The sequence below is a fragment of the Melospiza georgiana genome, chromosome 8 (genome assembly GCF_028018845.1).
Source record: "Melospiza georgiana isolate bMelGeo1 chromosome 8, bMelGeo1.pri, whole genome shotgun sequence".
Classification (NCBI taxonomy): domain Eukaryota; kingdom Metazoa; phylum Chordata; class Aves; order Passeriformes; family Passerellidae; genus Melospiza; species Melospiza georgiana.
Window position 1 is genome coordinate 1,546,653 of NC_080437.1, and position 20,054 is coordinate 1,566,706.

The window sequence follows — 20,054 nt, forward strand, 5'->3', positions numbered from 1 at the left end:
TCCTCGTGCCCACCACTGGGCTCATCTCTTGGAAGACAGCACCGTGTTTTCAAGTCATTCAGAGTAGTAAGTAATTGATAGAAAAACATCTTGTGTGCTGAGTCTAACTGTTTTTAATACTTTGTGCCTCAAGTATGTGAGTTTTATCACCTCTGTTTTTTTTTTTTTCTTCCAATACAAATCAATTTCTGTGAGAGAGGTGGTGGTTTAGAAGTGCAGTGGAGCCCTCCACACAGTGAGGTGTTCCACAGTGGGGAGCTGATTAAACTGGGCCCTGAGGGCCACTGCAAGGGCTCTGGGGTGTGCTCAGCACAGCTGCAGCCCCCAGGGAGCCACGGGCAGGTGGAAAAAAGCCATTCCAAATGTGATGCCTTCATTGGCCAGGGTATGCCTCGACTTTATAGGGCATCTTTGGTAAGTTTGTAAGGTATAGCTAGAAATTAATAGAAACCAGAAATCAAATGACAATTTTAATAGACTTTAGAACAGAGTGTACGAGTATAAAACACTGGTTTTGTATTTCAAAAGTTGCAGGAAGATAGCCAGTCATTTTAAACAGTCTTCTACAAAACATATGCCAGTAGATTACATAAAAGACACTATATACAATATAAAAGAGCAGAAACCAATCCTCACTGTAAAAATAATTTAAAACAAAGTATTTCAATTTAAAATATCTCCTATAGCACAAACTAATACATTGTGACATGCAAGTGAAAACTAAACATATTGCATTCTTTATGTAGCCAAATAAGAGCCGTGTTAAATTTGGACAATGAGACGACATGCCAACATTTCCCCGTGAATACAGGAGGCTGTTCTTAAATATTTATTAACTGTTGGTTTATGTTCAAAGAACAGCTACTATACATCTTCCAAAATGTAATAAATATTAAAGCAAAGTATATGAATAATCTACATCGTTGAGTTCATCATTTGGGCCAATGTTGAAAAAGTGGTTTATAGAAAAATGCTGTTTCACTGACTACTGCACTGTGCAATTGTACAAAATAGTTCTAAAGGCTTGGAAACAATCTGCACTTGAGCATCTGCAAGATCCAGTTTTAAGGCAGCCTCGCACGTGAGAGAGCAGGGTGGGAGCTGTGCCGGCAGCTGGAGCTCTCCCAGCTCAGCCAGGGGCTCAGGCCAGCAGGGGTCAATCCTCGTGGAGCTCCTCGGCAGCACAAACAGAGGCTCCCAGCACTGGAGTCAGTCTCTGCTGGGCTCGGTGCATCCGTGAGCACAGAGGAACAGCTTCATTTCTGCGCCTTCCCACGCCGGGAGGAGCGCTCTTCCCAACTCTGTTCCGTGCTGGAGCCTCGGCAATTCCTCAAACGCTGTTTGTAAAGCAAGCTGCTCGAGAGGTGACCGCTGGATCCAGCGTGGCAGCCTCTGACTGGGGGGGATCCTTTCTGGTTAAATGCTGGATTCTCACTGCCAGGGAGCCAATGTCAACAACGCTTCGTGTCCACAGGAAGCCAAACACTCAGCAACCTCAGCATTTTCACAGCACTTCTTGATCAAGCTAAAAACCATTGGATTCCTCAAGTGCTGCTGTCTTGTTTCCATCTCGCTATCTGCTTGCAATTAGGTTTGTCTCAAACATACAAAGGAACTGTTAAAGCAAAAAAAAATTAGCTGCCACAGTAGGTCTTAGAAAATGCCAGTGTTTAATGACAGACTAGGCGTGAATGAAAGGTTTAGCAGAAGCGTGAGAAGATTTTAAATAAACCAAAGTGTTACAAAGCAAGAGGTGTGAAAATACCATTCTTTGGTCTAAATTAGCTGTTCCCTTTATATTAGTTTAACATTCCAATGGCTTTTTCAAAACTGTTTAAAAATAATATAAGCTGAAATTTATTAAGCAAAAATATGTATTATATACATGGATGCCTGATCAGACAGATGAAATTAAAAGTGAACATAGTGACAGTTGTTTAGATAATCCTAGTACCTTAAAAAAAAGATGAGTTAGTGTTGAGTGCGCAGTAATAGATTTTTATTGAAAAAGGTAAAAAACTAAGCATGAAAATCTGTTTTAGTTATTTATAAACACTACATCCTTGTGGTTTTGTTGCTCTAAATTCAGACGTAAACATTCATTCTGACATGCCAAAGCTCCTATTGCTGGTGGGAAGTTCCTGTAACCATCAGCGCTCGCTTCAGGGCGCGTTGCCGGGACGCTCCCTCCCCGCGGCCTCGCTGCTCTCCGCCGGTTCCGCAGCCGCCAGCTCCTCCTGCTCGGCTCCATCCTCCCCGGAGCCGGGCTCCTCCTCGCGCTCGGGAGCATCCTCGTCCTCCACGCCGTTGTAGAACTCCTCCATCTCGCTCTCGTCCTCCACGTCCAGGCTCTGGCTGCGGCAGGAGCCGCTGTCGCTGCTGCTGCCGCAGGAGCTGGAGGAGATGATGTCGTCCTCGGAGTCCGAGTACACCTCGGCGCCGTGGAAGATGTAGCGGTTGGGGGGCAGGAACAGATACTGGGAGCCTGCAACACAGTGGCAACGGTCAGGGACTGCCGGGTACAAAAGCTGGTGGTTGAAATAGATCTGTTTCCAACATCAGATGACATGGAAATGCATTTATGCCATGCATGTGTATTTATTACAAAGGACAGAAGAAATGCTTCACTGGAAATTCAGTGTTCCTCCTCCCCTCCCTCTGACACCAAAGAGAATTTACACTAATTGTTCAGCAGCTGTTTTATGGGAACACGTTCCCAGCTAGACTTCCTCCACCTATGGCAGGACAGGAGCCCCTGCATGGAGCATCAGACAAAGTCTAAACCCAGCCTTTCCTCTAGAAATGGTAAGCAGAAAGTTGGGTTTATACCTGGTTTGTGTTGATCTGAATTTAGAGTCACTTTATTTCCTGACTCCTTACATCAGTTACAGGACTGCACACTTGAGGGCTTCCTTGGAAAGTCTAAACATTCCTTAAAAACGTGCCTCACTCCAGCTGTGAGATTTTTAAGTCCTGTCATTACTTTGTCTTCCAGCTCTACTGCAATACCAAATCATGCTCTACTTGTGACCAGCTTCTGAACACCTCAGGATCAAACTAACTTTTCTGAAAATACATTTGAAAATGTTGCGAAGGGATTTATTTTTTGATACCTACCTTCAGCCTCCTAAACTTTGATCTTTTAGGTGAGGATGTAATCCCTGATTTTTAAACCTATTGTGAAATACAAACAATATTTCCTACTGGCTCTCCAAAAGAAATAAATGGTTCAATGAGAGTTATGTAGACACTTGTCTGAACAAAAATAGCCACCAAAACCCACTGATTGTGTCAAGAGTAACTTATTTACCACTTTAAAGTAAGTCTAGCATAAATGTATCTGCCAAAAGAAGCAAAATACTGAAAAGCATTAACACTTACCATCCAGCCTTTTGCTAATCTGTTCTTTTGCAGATCTGTTTACCCAACACTTCTTCAATATTTCACTCTTTTCTTTATTTTCTCCATCATTAGATCCATTTTCCTTCATTGTTTCAGAGTTCATTAGCTCACTAGCAGGATTTTCAGGGTTTTCTGATGACACCTGAAGCGTCTCCTCTGAGCAGGTCCCTTTCGTTTCAGAGGCAGGCTCACAGTTTTCTAGCTTACATTCAGGGGGGTGCTGTGACACCACGGCAGGACTGGCTGGGCTCATCCTCCCTGGCGAGCTGGAGCCTTCTGAAATGTTCAGAGGGGTTGGAGGGAGCTCAGCCGAGAGCGCTTCCAGCTCCTTGTGCGGCCGCGGCGGCTTCTCTGTGATTTCCGAAAGTTTCACCGAGTTGTAGCAAAGTTTTGTGTACTCACTGCCCAACCTGTGGCACAACTCGTTAATGATAACATCACAGTCTCCGAGAAGCTCCACGTCAAAGTGAAGATGAGGCAAAGGTTCCCTATTGATTAAGATCTGAGGCACTTCATGGGGGATGGAACCTGCGGGTGGAAAAGAGAATTCAAAGGTGGTCACTTGGGTTTTACTTCCAGCAGAGACCTGCTGAGGAAGCTCAGGCTTCTCTTCATGCCTTCACTTGAAACAAGACAAAACCAGGCAGGTCAGGAAGAAGGCAAGCCAGTCCCAAATTTAACAATGGCAGTTTGAGGTGCTGTGCCTACTGTAGCCTGCTTAGATGGATTTTCCCTCCCCCCATTTTTTCCAGTTAAAAGCATTTCTCAATCACTGAGAAACATATGCACAGAAATACTGGCTACAGTAATATTAAAGATTAAAATTAGTACTATAATACCTTCAAATTATGTTGATTTTGTGCGTTTACTTTATGTACTTAAGTGCACACGAAGAATTACTGCTTTTGAGATGCTTCCTTTCTAAAGCCTTCAAGCCCTTCTAAAGCATTTCACAAGCATGGAGAAAAATGAATCTTAGAACTGAGCCATTCAGGTTTGAGAGAGCAGTTTTTCAGATAATAATTTAATTACCTTGAGATTTACCTAGAGTATAGAAAAGGCATTTAGAATTTGTTCCTTTCTCAATTTTGCATTTCAGCTTTACATAGGCAAGCAGCTTTAGTCTTACAATTTTGTGGTGCTCACTGAATTGAACCAAAGATGTTCTTAAGAGCTTGGAGTTTGTTAACTGAGAATCCCACTTTTGATCCAAAATTTGTAAAGAAAATATTACCAGACAGAGTCACTTACTTGGGATCAATGCTACTGGTCTTACTTTGAGTGAAGACCCAATGACAATGAGGAGATCCACTTCATTTTTGTCATACTTCATGGCACGGTGGAACTGCTCAGGCAGGTTCTCCCCAAAGAACACAATGTCCGGCTTCATGATGGCCAGGGGCTCCTCGGGGGGACAGCGGGGACAGCGGGGCACCACCTGCACACAGAGCCCTGTTAGTGCCAGCAGGAATGCCCTCTGGAACACCCACATGTGCCACAGCCCTGTTAGTGCCTGCAGGAATGCCCTCTGAAACACTGACATGTGCCACAGCCCTGTTAGTGCCTGCAGGAATGCCCTCTGGAACACCCACACCTCACAGCTGCCCTCTGAAACACCCACATGTGCCACAGACACTTATTTTGGCAGAGACAGGGAAGTTTCAGTGATGTTTCCTCATTTCATTGTTCTGTGGATGTACAGACAGCTACACTTCTCACTGCTGACTGGAACCCCGCTCAGGGAAATGAAGCCACAGCAGGAATAAAGAGGGACAAGCCAGGCAGGTCTGTCACACAAACCAAAGCCCAGCAGTCGTGCTCAACACCAACTGAGCACACCTCCCATTGGACAGCAAGAGATTTTTCATAGTCTGATCTGAACAAAAGCTGAGATTTCACTGTCAGGTTCCAGTGGAGGATCTGACACAAACCCTGTCCTGATCCAAGAGTCTTGTGCAGAGCTTTACCTGCTGTCCCTCCCCTAAAAGGTTACAGGTGTTGCACCCACAAAGCTACAGGGCACTGGGGCAGGCAGCTGGCCAAGAGCATCCAGCACAAGAACAGAGCCCAGAACTTGCTTGGTCTCCATTTTAAACTTTTCTAATTCCTCAGAAACAGAGGAGAATCCTGCTTCACTAACCAAAGTGGCCACTAGTCAGATTTGTGGAGAAGTAGATTCCCTTTTTTCCTGAGCCAGGGAGTTTTCTGATCTTTGGGACCTCTTTCAATTCTTTCCTATTTAAGGACTTTTTAAGAGAGAAGAAAAACAAGGCGAGTGATAGATCTACAGACAATACGGAGCAATTTCCTTCTAATAGTGCAAATTTTTTCAGCTGTAGTGCTAAAATATAAGACTTCACAATAAATCCAAGGAGCTGCAATCATATAGGAACCATCACAAGCTACAAATTAGAGCTATAAAGGTGAAAAGATATGTACATTACCTATTGGAATAGAAAAATACCTGAAAACTGACATTTAAATGCATAACAAGTCCCTACTATACAGAGAACAGCTGCAGAAAAAATAATACAGAATGTTGAAAGTTTAAATGAAAGAATTAATTTTATGGATGCCTGCAGTGGGACAGAAGACAATACTCTCCAAATCAGAAAATATCACAAGTAGAAGGCCTTCCTCTAGTGTCAAATGATCTTTCCCAAAATTCAAGTGTTTGAACAAAGAAAAGCCTTTCGGGATGGATGCCTTGTGGGATAAGAAGCAATTTGGCACAAGAGCTAGGAACTGGAGTGGTGGAAACCTTCACCCTGCACCCAAGCAAGAAAGCACTCAATAATCCCACATTCAAGGGAAACCACCTAAAGGATTCCCAAAAAGGAGCAGATGGCTAGAATGAGTCTTGAACTTTCCCCTCAGATATTTATATATTAGAAAGAGAAAATCTAACTCCAGCCAGCTGGCTCTGGAGGTAAAGGAGCAAAAAATATCTGTAGGATGTTCTTAAAAATACTATTCTTAATAGCAGAGTAAACCAAATTTCACATTCAGTAATTCAGTGTTACAAGGCTTCAGGCTTATGAGATTCACAATTCTTAAAGCTTTAACTCAAACATCTCTTGTGAAAGGCTTTCACTGAATTCCATTTCAAATGTAATGAAGGATTTACATCCCTTCCATGTTTCTCATCTAAAGTTGCAACTGTGGACTCAGAAGCATTTATCCAAAAAACCAATGAGCCTGCAGAAAGAGCCCCTTTCATTTGCATAAACAAGATCTTTTTGATCACAGAATCTGTTCCTTCAAAGGAAGGGGAAGAAGAGCAAAGGCACAGAGGATCCCTCCAGGTCAAAGACAGAGCAGAACCAACTCCTGCCTTGGTCCCAGGTCACCCAGACTGGGGAGTCTGGAACATGGAATAGCTCAGGAGTCTCAGGAACACCAACACCCCATCTGATCCTTGCTCTAGCCTGCTCTGTGGTTAGCAATTTCTCCATGTGTCAGCTGCTGTTTGAAACACATTTTTAATAACATCCAGTGTTATAAAAAGCTAAGAATGCTTTCTCAGTGTGACTCTAAATTCAGATCAACACAAACCAGGTATAAACCCAACTTTCTGCTTACCATTTAACCTCTACTTTTTATCAGAAGAGCTGTTAAAAATGGACTCAAGGTTTTGTTCTGATTTTTGCCATTACCTAATTTTTGCAGTACAGTATTTGAGTACAATTCTGAATACCAGAGGAAATGCTAAAATACAGAGAGGCACTTCTTTGAAATACATGCAGAGATATGGAGGCTTTTAAAAGCAGATCTTGTAAGCAATCCCAGTATGATGGGTCAGGGTTTGGTGTGGGGTGGTTTTCAGATAATTATTAATTAGAAAGCTGCAGTGAGTTAAAGTAGATTTTTTACCTGATTGAAAATATCTCCTCGAACAACTTCACAATCAACTTTGTATTTACAGATCAGGCAGGAAGCTGTTGCAAAGGAACCTGAGGGGAAAAACCCAAGTGGTAGCATCAGGATTTTCAGTCATTCAGATCTGGTGTTATGGCCAAGCTGTTTTCACAAAAAGGCTGTTATGCTGCAGTGCTACAGAAATCAGGCATTTAAAAGGTAATGCAAAATTAAGAGCAGATCCTTGTAATACTAGAAGTTGTTGTTCTAGGTGTTAGTCAGCAGAAATCTTGTTTTAGGAGTAGCCATACAGCACATGCATGTCACCACAAAGGATTCTGTGTGCTCTCATTCCCCTGAGCTGTGCAAGCACAGACAAGGAGCAGAGAGCAGAAAGTGCCCTTCTCATTACACAGCAGTGGTGCTGCACAGCCTCAGCAGCACAGCAACTCCACACAGAGCACAGAATTACTGAGGAAATGCATTAGGAAAGACAATATGCTTACAGGGTATTGTATCTGGGTAAGACAAAGAGAGTGAAAGCACAGAAAAACCTGGAGCAGATCATTTATGAGCACCTGGCAGCTCAGCTCTGCTGATCACTGCAGGCCTGCCAACAGCACAGCTTCTGAAACCCTGCTCAGCACTGCAGCTCCCCAGAGCCAGGGGTTCCAAGGACCATGGCAGGTGTGACAGTCATTGGCTCATTCTAATTAGCTGATTGTAATAATTCAGAGCTTCACACAGCACGTTAGGGAAGTCTGTCAGGCTCACAAACCCAACTCAGAGGCATCTGCTGCCCTTCTCTGCAACTCCATGATGTGAATTATTGCTCAGCAGCACAAGTTTGGTGCCCATGCATGAGCCATTCCCAGGCCATGGCCTCTGCTCACTCAGCTCCAGCAATGGCAAGGAATACAATCCAACTCCAGCTGCATGGGTTGAATGCAAGAGCCATCCCAAATACAGCAGAATGCACCTCAGACACCACAGTTCTCACAGCAGGAACTGCACTGTAGGTCTGCAGTGACAGATGGGGCTGAAGGCTCACATAAGAACTCCCCAAATCACTGCAAGGTTCTTTTTTAGCTGCTCATGATTAACTTGCCATTGCCCCAGCCACAGGATAAAGTAGAATAAGTAGAGCAGTGTGAGCCCCCACAGAAGAGTTTGGTTTCTCTCCAGCTACCGTCATTAGGCAACAAGCATTTGTTAAAAGAGCAGCAGCTGTAGGTCAGATAAAGCTTGATGGGCTCAAAATAACTTTTGCTAATTTCCAAAGGCCTCAAAATCTCCAAGTGCACAAGCTTTTAAAGCATCTGTGTCATTCAGAATCACTTTATACAGGACATGCACTAAAGATGGTCTGTGATCCATCCCTGCAGTGATGTGCAAAAACCCAGCCAGGTAAGGGGTTTGTGATAAATGCCTCAGATGCAATGCCAGCCAAAAGAAAACGTGTGACACACTGAGCACAGATGGAAACCAGCCCTGGGGCTGGGAGCTGGCTGGCAGAGCTGCTGTGTGCTGCCTGGGCTCTGCTCAGAGCACTGTGCTTGCTGTGCCTGGGGAGCCCAACCCCACAGATCTGCACTGAGCTGAGCTCTGTGTGGAAACCACGAGAGTCTGGCCCCTGGCAAAGGTGCAATTAGATGGACGGGCCTTACAGTGCTGCTTTTAGATGATTTATGTGTCTGAAGTTTACTAAATGATCCAAACATGCATTTAAGAACTAATTTTCTGAATACTTTTCTTGGAAATTAATCCTTGGACTCTCAGCTTGACACACGCAAGCCCTTGGAAATGGAAAGCATATCAAGCAATTAAAGCAATTCCACTTAATTAGGCCTCATAATTACAGAATCTGTATGACACTGAAGGTGTAACAAGAGGATCTTCAACTGAACTGGTGATTAATCCTCAATGTTTTATACATGAGGTGGAGTCATTGAAGTGTCAGGATATTTTCAGATTTCAGTGGAATATAACCTAAATAAAGAATCAGATAACACCCAGACTCCCCTTTCATAGGAGGGATGGGATGGGCAGTGAGAGGGACCTCTGGCAAGACTGGTTCCCATGTCGTGCTGTCACACAGATCAAGAAGCACCAAATGCATTTTCCAAGTTACAGTCCAAGCTTGTGCCAACAGGGTGTGGATCTTCACTGATACACAGACCCACCATCAAGCTCAATTCCTAACAGGAGTTATTTCTACTTGAAACACTTCTGATTTAAACATGCAAGCTGTCTAAAACAAAACTTCACCATTTAAAAACCAGAATATTTGTTGGCAAGAGACAGGAATTCAAGGAAAGAAGGGTTAATTCCAACAGTGATTACCCTGTCAAATGCACCAGTAAGAACTCCCACAGGGAAAATGAGTGAAACTACAGCACTAACCATGGCACTGGATTATCCTCTGGATGCCTGCCACCTGCTCCAGGGTGTCGATGTTCTGGGTGTAGTTGCGAAGGAGTTTTCCCTCTTTATCCATCAAGGCGATGAACTTGTGACAGAGGGATGGCTGGAACTGTCCTGGGTAGATTTCCTGGGGAATGCAGCAGCACATCAGACACTGCAAGTGGGTGCAGAGTTTACCTGAGCTGGGCACTGTCCCAGCCATGCCAGAGCCCTCCCCTGTCCCTCCCTGTGCCCTGCATCCAGCTCCTCTCCCACTGCCCAGCCCCTCAGCCTGCCTGCAGAACTGCTCCCTGCAAGCTTGGGTTCCACACAGCACAAAAGCAATGCTCAGATCTTTTCTGGTTTTGAGAATTATGAAATAGAAAGCTTTCTCTCCTTTGTTAAGTATCAAGTGAACTCAATATTTGTTACTAGAAATGTATTCTGATGGACAGAAAAGGAGGAGTGAAAAGGCAGAAAAGTAAAAAGTATCAGCCAAATTAGATTTGGACTTTTCTGGTAAAACCTGTGTGTAGACAGGTTTCAAGTAAGTTGATTTTTTTGCTTGCTGTGATGTTTTTTGGTTTGGGGTGGGTTTTTGTTTGTGGGGGTGGTGTTTTCTAATATTAAAACCCAAAGGAACCAAGTATACTAATGAACATCAAAATTTGTTAGTATCTGGATAGGAGGCTTTCAGAGAAAGCCAAGCAGAAAAAGAATGCATTGGTTTTCTTTTCCAATCTTTGTAACAGGACAGACCAGTAGTATGAATTGTGAGAAATGGAAGAAAAGATGAGCACAACCAGTGGTGACTGATTTTCACAAGTCCTTACTGGTCCTGTAGAAATTCTTATGTCTTGGGTTTGATTTCTTTTTGGTCCCAAGGAAATTGAAGACTAAATGCAATTGGGTTTGGTTGGGTTTTTGGTTTTTTGGAGTTTTTTTTTGTTTTGGTTTTGTTTGTTTGGTTTTGGTTTTGTTTTGTTTTTTTGTTTCTCCATATGTCTACAGTTTCTACAATTCCTTCTTGCCTAAGAGACATAATCACTGCTTTTGATACTGTTTAATATCATAGAGATCTTTTCAACCATCTGAAATAATTGTTTATATCATGAACTCACAACAGGAACAGTAAAATAAGCTTTACAAAGAGAGAATGTTGCTGAGCAGTTTCTATTTTTTATCTGAGTTATGCATTTTAATGCTGTCACCTGCCTTTACTGCCCAAGACAAGAACTGCTGGAAATCCATACCTTTGCAAACTTAAAAAACGGCCTGGGGTCCTTTCTGAAGTATTCTATATCAAACATTGCTTGAGGATCTGGAAGGTCTGGGAAGTCCACAGCAAGGCGTGCATAGATGCCATCTCTGGATCTGAAGTCAGGTATTCCACAAGACACTGACACCTGAAATAGATTTTTGCAGTCTGAAATAAGTGAAACTACATATTGGACCATAAAGTGTTACTCTGGGAAACCACATTTCTGTATGGTCAGTGCTCAGAAACATTAAGAACAAAACCAGTCTGGGTTCTCTGTATTTACTTTTCTTTTTTCTTTCTTTTTTTTTTTTTTTCCTTTGGCCCAATATAACAATTACCAAATCACAATCAGGAGAAACAGCACAGAAACAAAATTTGACAAGTGGACAAAAATCCCTTTAGTACAGTCTGCACACGTAGTAACAGGGTACCAGAACTTGCTTTTACCACTGGAAGTTTTCTAAGATGTGAACAAAAATTTAGAGCATTGCTGCATTAAATTTAATTATTAATTGCTCACTGATCTGCCAACTCAGGCTTAGATATGGTGGTTGATATTTTGAATTTTTTTACAAGCTAAGTAACAGAACAGTAACAGAATAGTCTTGCTTTTAAAAAATATATATTCTTACTTCTGAAGAATAAACCCCTTTTGATAAAAGTTGTTTATTGATAGATATTAAATATCAAAGCATTGTAGTAGCCAATAAGGACTGAAATGATTGTCTCAGACCACCCCTAAACAGCATGGGAAGAGGAGGAGAAACAGGTGCATGCAAGTATGGAGAGAGCAGGACTGAGAGTAGCAGTGCTCTTGTAAAAGCTGATTGGAATTACTCATCTGCTCTGAGTCGTGTCACACCATCTGTGTGTGAACAACAGAAGCAAGAATTATCTGGTGCACAGGTACAGAGCTGCAGATGTGCAGCAGTGCAGAAATGTTCTTTAGTCAAACAGTGAGTAACTTTATCCCATCACAGAGCACCATGTGCTGAAAGCAACATTCAGTCTGCAGAAATCTGACCAAACTGTCGCTATGATCATCCTCCTCCTCTGCCCCCCAGCTCTTTTCTAATCCTATTCTAGTCCCTCAAGCTCCATCTGGGATTTTAGGAGATGCACTGGGATTTTGTTTACAAAAGCCATCCCCTTTGTCTGAGGACTGGGACAGAAAAAGTTCTGACAGGTAAAGTGCTCTCATTCTATAACTGTTTAGCACGGGAGAGCTGTTTACAAGTTTCTATGTGTAAGAATATTTTGTCCTGAGAAGAGAGAGGGTGTAATCTCCAGGGAAGCTGCAGTCCCTGCAGTGGGCTGGACTCTCCCCCAGCACAGGGACTTGCTCCCACCCCTGCATGCTGCACTGAACACCCAAAATTGCAGCAGCACCTACCCCAGCTCCAGTCAACACCATGATCTTCTTGCACTCCTGCAGAAGTTTCACAGCATCATCAATGGTGTTAATGTCTTTCCTCTTCTTCCTCTTTGGTGGCTCTGAAAGGATGTTTATCACGATTTGCCACAGAGTCATGTCATCCAGTTCAGGTGGGGGGATGGTTTCTGGGAGCAGGTCCTTCAGAATCGTCCGTGGGTCTGTACCTAACATGAGATGCTGCTGAACAAAAGTGTAGGGACCTAAGGAAATTAAAAATACAGATATTTAAAACAGAGTCAGATATTTAAAACTGCAGATGATCATAGTTATTGTTCCATTTATTAAGGCTTGCTAGTACAGTTTCATTAATCCAATTTAATGCTCCATTCATCAAACCCCCTGTATTTTGGTCTAAACTCTGAAGTGAGAGCTGGGCATTTTATTTATTTATCATTATTTTATGTTAACCCATGAAGGATTTCAGAGAAAGTCAGTCAAGTAAAAATCCCAGTTTGCAGCAAACTTAAAACTCTTTTAGAGGTACAACAGGATTTTCACAATGTGTCTCCATCTGTACTTTCCCAACATTTGGTATTTACAGGAATAAGCTGAAAACAAACAAAACCAAACAAACAACAAACATGCATTTACTTTCCAGTGGTATTATAAACCATCACTCTAAACAGATACATAGAGCCCAGAAATCCATGGATTTTTGTTGGTTTTTGGTCATCTAACACAATGTCTGAACTATTTCAGACATTACCTCCTCAAGCCATTAAATCAATCTTTCCAAAAACACTTGAGATGAGGGCTCACTGTCCTAAAATCATACATGGATCATCTTCTTGAACCTAAAGAATGAATACTAAGTAGGCAGGCTATAGAAATATGCCATAAATTAGTCTAATTTAGTGAACCTGTGTGTATGCTTTTACTAGGGATTGTGGCAGGATTTCTGTTCAGGAACAAAATAAGACATTGGCAATTTTAACCAAAACACAGCAAGTTTCATTTTGAAACTCCTTAAACAACACTCAGAATACAGCCAACACCTCTAAGCTGTTCAGAAGCACTAATTGCCAATATTTTTGCAACAGGAAAAATAACTGGAATAGTGGGGAGAATGAAGTGGCTGTTCAAAGGCAAAGAGCATCCAAGAACATGCTCCAGGCTTTTACCTATACGTGGTCTTGGGGTCCAGTCGCTGGAGCTGGCGTGTGAGGCTCTGTCTTCTTCATCACTGTCACAGGAGTGGAAGCCATTGGCAATGATTTCATCGCTGAGGAGGAAGTTATCTGCAAGACAGCACGAGCAGGGGGTTACACTCCAGCCCAGGGGCACGGGGTAGCTTCAAACAGATCACAAAAATAAAGATCTCACTCTCAATTGGCACTTTTGTCACTTAGGCACAGAAAGTGTCTGTTTTCCTTCACAAGTATAGGTATACTTCCAAGCTGTTGGTGGGTTTGCTAGCTCAGTGCTGGGCTTCAGGGGACTGCAGGCTGGCCTTGGTGAAAGCTCATTCTCTGAAGTGTTGGCATTATGGATATTTCACCATAGAAAAAATCCAAACCTTTTAAAAGTATAATTAAAGATGTCTTTCCCCTGCAATTCCCACTGCATTCAGCTTGTTGAAAAACTGGGTGAAATGACAACAGGCCACCATTGCAGACAGATCTTTGACTAGGTTTTAAGAGCATTTCAACAGCATTTTGAAAGAAACCCACAAGTGCACATTTGCTACAACAAATTCACAGGATTTGGCGAGGGTGTTACCTTGCAGCTCAGCTGCATCTGCTGACCACATACACAATTTATGCTACTTCAGCTGTGACACAGAAGATGCTGCCCTGAACCACCTTCACTGAGTTTCTCTCATCCATGTGCCCCTGCAGCTGGGTCTGGTGCCAGTCAGCCAAGCTGAGCCCGTGGCCTCAAGCCAGAGAAACTCAATCTAACTCCACCTCAGCCCTCCGTGAACCAGCCCAGGGCACAACCAGGCACTTGTGTTACTGAGCTCACTCTGAAGGGAAATCTACATTCCAACCTGAGCAGCTTATTAGAACTTAGACTACTCAACCTTTTTTACTGGCTTTAGTAGAAACAGCCTCAGCACCTGTAGATTCACAGTTGTTGAAAATCTAAGATATGAACAAAGAACAAATTCCAGTCGTGCTCTGCAAAGCAAAGAATCGCTAACATGGTTCTCGGCCTCTTATCCAAAGAACTGAAGAACACCCCACACTATTTTAGCCGTCACTCCACTTGATTCTCAAATAAAGAACACCACAAAACACCATCATTTTTTATTCAGAGTTTGTGTTCTTCTCCAAGTCCTTCTCCTTGTTGGCATAAATACTTTATTTTTTATTAGAAAAGAAATAGGTCAGTGACAGAAATTTGTTGTTGGTTCTTGCTGTATTGTTCTTCTGAGGAGCTCATGGACATTACTATTATTAATCTATTTATTTACAGCATTTCAGTGCGATCTCATTATGCAAGAAGTCAGTGAAGATACTGAAAATTTTGGAGAAGGAAAAAGTGCATTAGCACACATGAGGAACTGCGAAGTGCAAGTTTAACTGGAGAAACCTTCACGGCTTCTGTATCAAGCAGCAAAGCTTACACTGTGAAAGGCTCCTCACACACAGAGCCTGGGATTTAGGAAACAGAGACAGATACAAGCAGGATAAAGTAACACTTTAAACTGTAACACTCCCTGAGCATTCCTCAAAGGACAGAAGGGGTAATGCTGGCCACAACCAAACCAGGCACAGCAAAACACGAAGCCTGAGCTAAAGGCTTCGTGTAAGGCACTGGTCAGAGATCACTGGCTTTGCTCTGAGCTGCTCCAATGGAGGATTTCAATGCTGAGGCTGCTCCACGTTTATTCTGTACCTGTTCCTTTTTGACTGCTTTTGCACTGAGAGAAAGCTTCTGTAGAGTTTTACTCAAGAGTTAAAGTACCTTTAACTGCATTCCAGGATAAAATGCAAAGACTGTACCGGCAGAATGCAGTGTCTGATATATTTTAATATATCCTTCCAAAAAAAAAAGCCAAAATTACCAACTCCAACAAAACACAACTCAAACCTGAGCAGTTTATACTGTGAGGCACTTTCACAGCGATGCTGCCCACCACTACACTTAAAATATGATCTGAAAGAATTCAGAAAGATTATAGTTCAGTTTTCTGCTGCACTCGAACCTTAACCAAGGCTGTCACTTAGAGTTCTTTAGAGAACTAGTCAAGGCTGCTGCTCCTCAGCCTGCGTGCAAGTTTCTAAGGATCAAAAATACAATAACTAACACGGCAGAGAATATGAAAAGGAAACCGTGCTTATCATTTCTCATTTTAATAACTTATGGCCAGCAGCACGGCAGAGTGACCGTTTCCAGGGCTGCAGCCGAGCCGCTGTCCCCGTGCGGCACAAGCCGTGCCGTGCCGTACCGGGCCGGGCCGGGCGCTGCCCCGGCCGCCGGAGCCGCAGGGCCCCGGGTTCGCTCCGTGCGCGGGGCCGGGCCCGCAGCGCTGCCCGCGCCCGGCCGTGACAGCGCGCCCCGTGCGGGCAGGAGGGGAGGAGGGAGGGAGGGGTCGGTCCTCACCGGGATGCGGGGCCGGCACCGCGGCCGCCCCGTTCGAACACTGCGCCCGCCCGCAGCCCGGGGCCGCCTCCGCCGCGTCTTCGCCGGGCGCCGCCTCCGCGCCCTCCCCCTGGTCCCGCCGCGGAGGCGGCTCCGCCCGGGGCAGGCCCCGCAGCCCGGCCCCGCCGTCCGCGCCGCTCCGCGCCGCCGCCGCCTCGCCGCCTTCCTCCCGCTCCGCCCGGCCGCCATCGGCCGCCGCGGCCGCCTCCTCCCCCGGCGGCTCCGCGGGCACGGCGGCGGCGGCGGCGGGCGCGGGCGGCGGCCCCGCGGCGCGGTCGGGGCGCGGAGCGGGCGCGGCGCTCCCCGATCCGCGGCGGTGCCGCTTGGCCGCGGGCTCGGCGCTGTCGCTGCCGGGGCCGGCGGGGCCGCGCGGGCGGAGCGGCGCAGCGTCCCCGTCCGCCATCTTGGCGCCGCCGCAGCCGCCGCCCCCCTCGCGCCCGGCCCCCCCCGCCCGTCGCGGGCAGCGCCGCCGCACGTGACCGCGCCACGTGACCGGCAACAACAAACCAGAGCACGTGACCGGGGGCGCTGCCGGAGTCACGTGGCGCTCGTGCCGCCTCACGCCCCCTCCCTGCGCCGGCCCCGCCGTGGCGGCGCCGAGAGCCGAGGGAGCCTGAGGGGGCCTGAGGGAGCCCGAGGGGGCCCGCGGGGCGCCGCCGGCCCGGCCCCGAGCCCTGCCCCGAGCCCTGCCCCGAGCCCTGCCTTCCCTTCCGTTCCCGTCCCTGCCCGTGTCCCTCACAGCCCGCCCCTGCAGTTCCTCTGCACTCCCCGGCCGGCGGCTCCCGGCAAACGGCGGCTCCGCTGTTTGCTCCTCGGCAGCCGCGTGAGGAGCCCTCGGGGCTCGCTCTCCCTCCGGGTATCGGCCAGATCGTGCCCCTTCCCGAGGGCGAGCTCCCCGCTGCAGAGCCTGTGCGGGACCTGGCCGGGGGAACCCGCCCGCCGGGGCTGCCCCTGAGCGGGGCCGGGGGCGCGGAGCGGCCTCGGAGCTGAGGGTGAGGGTCGGGGTGAGGATGAGGGTGAGCCCTGGGCACGGCCCTTGTCTGCCCGGACAGCGCACCGGCACCGCGGCTGCTGTAAGGGATCGCCCCCTGTGCTCCGGGATAACACCTTGGCCCCACCTGGAGCTCTGCATCGCGGTTCTGGAGCTTTTTTAGGGGGTCAGCACCCGTCTAAAGCAGTGCTGCTTTAGGAAAGGAGCCTGCGTGGTGTAGGAGTGACCCGATGGTCAGCGGCCGGAGCTGGGATTTGTCCGAATCCTGGCCCCAAACCTGTCGCGTTTCCCAGCTCGGCAGGGCTGTGCGCGTTGCTCTCCCTGCGTTCCCGGGATCCCTCGCTGTGTGCAGGGTCGGAGCAGCCCCCGGTGCCCCAGCCGGGCCATCCCTGCACAGCGAACAGGAGGTGCCGTGCCTGGGCTTTCCATGGCGTGGTTTCTTTCCGCCCGGGAGTTTGGACTGGACAGAACTCGGCCTTTTTCCCAGGACTGCCACCAGCCTAGAATTTTGGTCTAACCTTCGTGGATAGACATTTAAACACTGGTTTGTTGTTACTGTTGAACGTCACGAGCTATTTGCAGAATAGTATTAGCGGCTTTAATACAATGGAATTCCTAAATTTAGTGGCAAGACCCAGGTTAGACAGGTAGAATTTCCCCCTTGCAGGCCTTGATAACAAACAGCTTTTATTAAAACCTTGGGATTAAAAATTTTGAAGCCATACATACGGCTTCAAAGGGATTACTTTATGGATAATTAACTTTATAGGTGGTCTTTGCCCTGAAAAATATGTACATACTGGTTTTTCCCACTACCTGCTTCTCAAAGCAAGCTGCAGAGTAACCAGATCAGAAAGTTTTTATTGTTCTGTGCAACTTTGTATGGAAGCATTATCTTTCCTGCTTGCCTCTGGAAGCTGAGGCGAGATCCGCATTTCTTAAAGAGCACACGCAAGATGCTTTTGTCAGCATATAAAGGGGAGGTGGGGCTTTAAGATTGGTTTGGTGGTTATTTTTGTGAAGACAGCTCTAAGGAAGAAATAATCCAAGTGCTGCAGAGGTAGGATCTGAGGCTTTCCGTGAAGATATTGGTGAGGGAGTGACTCAGGGCTCCCAGAGCCTCCTCTGATCCTGCAGCCTTTTCCCTACATTAGTGATGGCACTGCAGGAGCTGCCTTCTTGTGGGAGGGTGGTTTGGCAGTGCTTGGGTCCTCTCCTGTTTCTGCAGCTCTGAGCTTGTGTGAGGACAGGCATGGGGCAAAACTCAAGCGAGTTATATTGCACCTTGGACTTGTCATAAATGTGCTCTCTGCCCTCAGGAAGCAAAACCCCTGAAGTCAGTTGAGGACAGGCCCTGGAGTATTTAACGTATTTTACAGGAATGAACTCGGATAGAGATTTATTTAAAGGGCTATTTATGGTTTTTCCAGGTTGTTGGTAAATGCCCTGTTACATCGAAGCAGAATTTCGATTCACTCTGGGCTCTGAACAAACAGAATCGTCAATATGTGTTGGGACTGAGAGACACCTTTTGTTGGTGGCTGGGTACAGAGAACAAATACGAGATTTCCTCACCTCCAGAACAGTTTGTACATCCCGAGCAACACCAGCAACGCTCCCTGCCAGCTGCCACTTTGTCACTGCAGCCCCTGGCAGCACAGAAACAGCACCGAAAGCTGCAGGGGAGGAGGGTTAAAGAGCTTCCCTTTCACCTGACGCAAATACGCCAGGAATACCTGGAAAATAAAGGGCTGTCAGGAATGCTGTTGGGAGAAGGGACAGCTGTTTGTTTTCTGTCCTCCCACAGAGTACAAGCTATTTAAATATTTACATGTTCTGTTATTAAAAGACTCCTTTCTTTTCTGTGCTTTTCTGGTTATTAAGTTATGAATGGTGGAGATGGGCAGATTTGTAATTGCTAATTCTTCCACTTGTAGTAACATTGGAAAAAAAAATTCTGTTTTATTTACTCAGAGAAATATGTTGGTAGAGTTTTCTATCAGATTCAAATGGTTTAACCAAAGATTGTGCTTTTTCTTTTAATATTATTGCTTTTAGTTACGTTGTATATTTTATAATCTTAGTTGGCTATCTGAACATGCAGTAAAAGTAGAAAATTTCAGATGATGCAACCCTGAAGAGGAAACGGTGGAAGATTAATATTAAATGTCATTGCAGAACATTATTATTGCAGGTATTAAAGCTCTTGTGGATGCAAAAATTATATATTTGTTATTCATAAATAGCTTTGAATGGTCACTGGGCCCTTCACTGATTCACACACGGCCTGTTCCAGCCTTGGTCACATCCTGGGCATCTGATCTCCTACAGGGTCACTGCATCTAGAGCTGTATACCCACTCACAGCATCGACTTGCAGCTGCTAGGGAAACATCAGGAGTTAATGACACGAAATGACATTAATGACATCTTGGGTTGCAGAGGTCTTGCAGGGGTGGGAAATGCAATACCAGAGCTCCTAAGGCTCCAGGGCAAAGACTTCAGCATGTGGTTAGGTTAGGAAGTAATCTTTTGAAATCAGCAGATCATGGGGGACACAAAATGTGTCAAGTTGCTATTTCACCTCAATGTAGAATGAGTTTCACAAGGAATGTGCTTTGCACACTGTACAGACCTTCAACACTCAGTCTGAAAGTAACTTGGCGTGAGAAAGAGTGTTCAATGTGATAGTAGGCAGTGAGTGTTTCATGTCCTCGGGTAGTTTTAGCTGGTCAGTGAGCGGTGTACCATTGCTGTTCGGTGTTGAGGAGCGGTGTCTGTGCACCGAGGAAGCCTTCAGAGAGTGAAGGTGGTGGCAAAAGTTGTAAATAAAACTTGAACAGCAGATGGCCCATGTGCAGGGCTGCCTCTCGATGCGTGCCTGTTTGCAGTGGCTGCACAGGCGATGCTGAGAGAAATCTCCGGCTCGTTTCAGCGTCCGGAACCCTGCGGTGTGCGCGGGAGCCGCGGTTTAACGCTGGAGTGACCGCGGCAACTACAAATCCCAGGGAGCAGCGCCAGAGCAGCTCCGTGCGGGGCCAATGGCAGCGGGGCCCTCCCGGCTCCGTGCGGGTCAGCTGCCAGCGCTCAAAAGCGCCGCACGGAGCGGGGCTGGGC

General features: G+C 46.1%; 1 protein-coding gene across 1 annotated transcript; it reads right to left on the bottom strand.

Annotated features, from left to right (window-relative positions):
• Window positions 1-457: 457 nt before the first annotated feature.
• SIRT1 (sirtuin 1) lies at window positions 458-16,350 on the bottom strand. Its single transcript, XM_058029520.1, has 9 exons — window positions 15,909-16,350; window positions 13,481-13,597; window positions 12,318-12,559; window positions 10,917-11,069; window positions 9,664-9,811; window positions 7,276-7,355; window positions 4,654-4,840; window positions 3,382-3,930; window positions 458-2,485 (listed from the first exon to the last, which is right to left on the bottom strand). The coding sequence occupies exons 1-9, from the start codon at window positions 16,348-16,350 to the stop codon at window positions 2,163-2,165; spliced, it is 2,241 nt and encodes a 746-aa protein (XP_057885503.1). The 3' UTR covers window positions 458-2,162.
• Between the last annotated feature and the right edge of the window lie 3,704 nt (window positions 16,351-20,054).

Coding starts and splice junctions, on each gene's coding strand:
- SIRT1 (XM_058029520.1), bottom strand. CDS start 16,350: ATGGCGGACGGGGACGCTGCGCCGCTCCGCCCGCGCGGCCCCGCCGGC. Junction 13,598..15,908: donor GGTGCCGGCCCCGCATCCCG/GTGAGGACCGAC, acceptor GCTGTCTTGCAG/ATAACTTCCTCCTCAGCGAT. Junction 12,560..13,480: donor GACCCCAAGACCACGTATAG/GTAAAAGCCTGG, acceptor TAATTTCCTTAG/GTCCCTACACTTTTGTTCAG.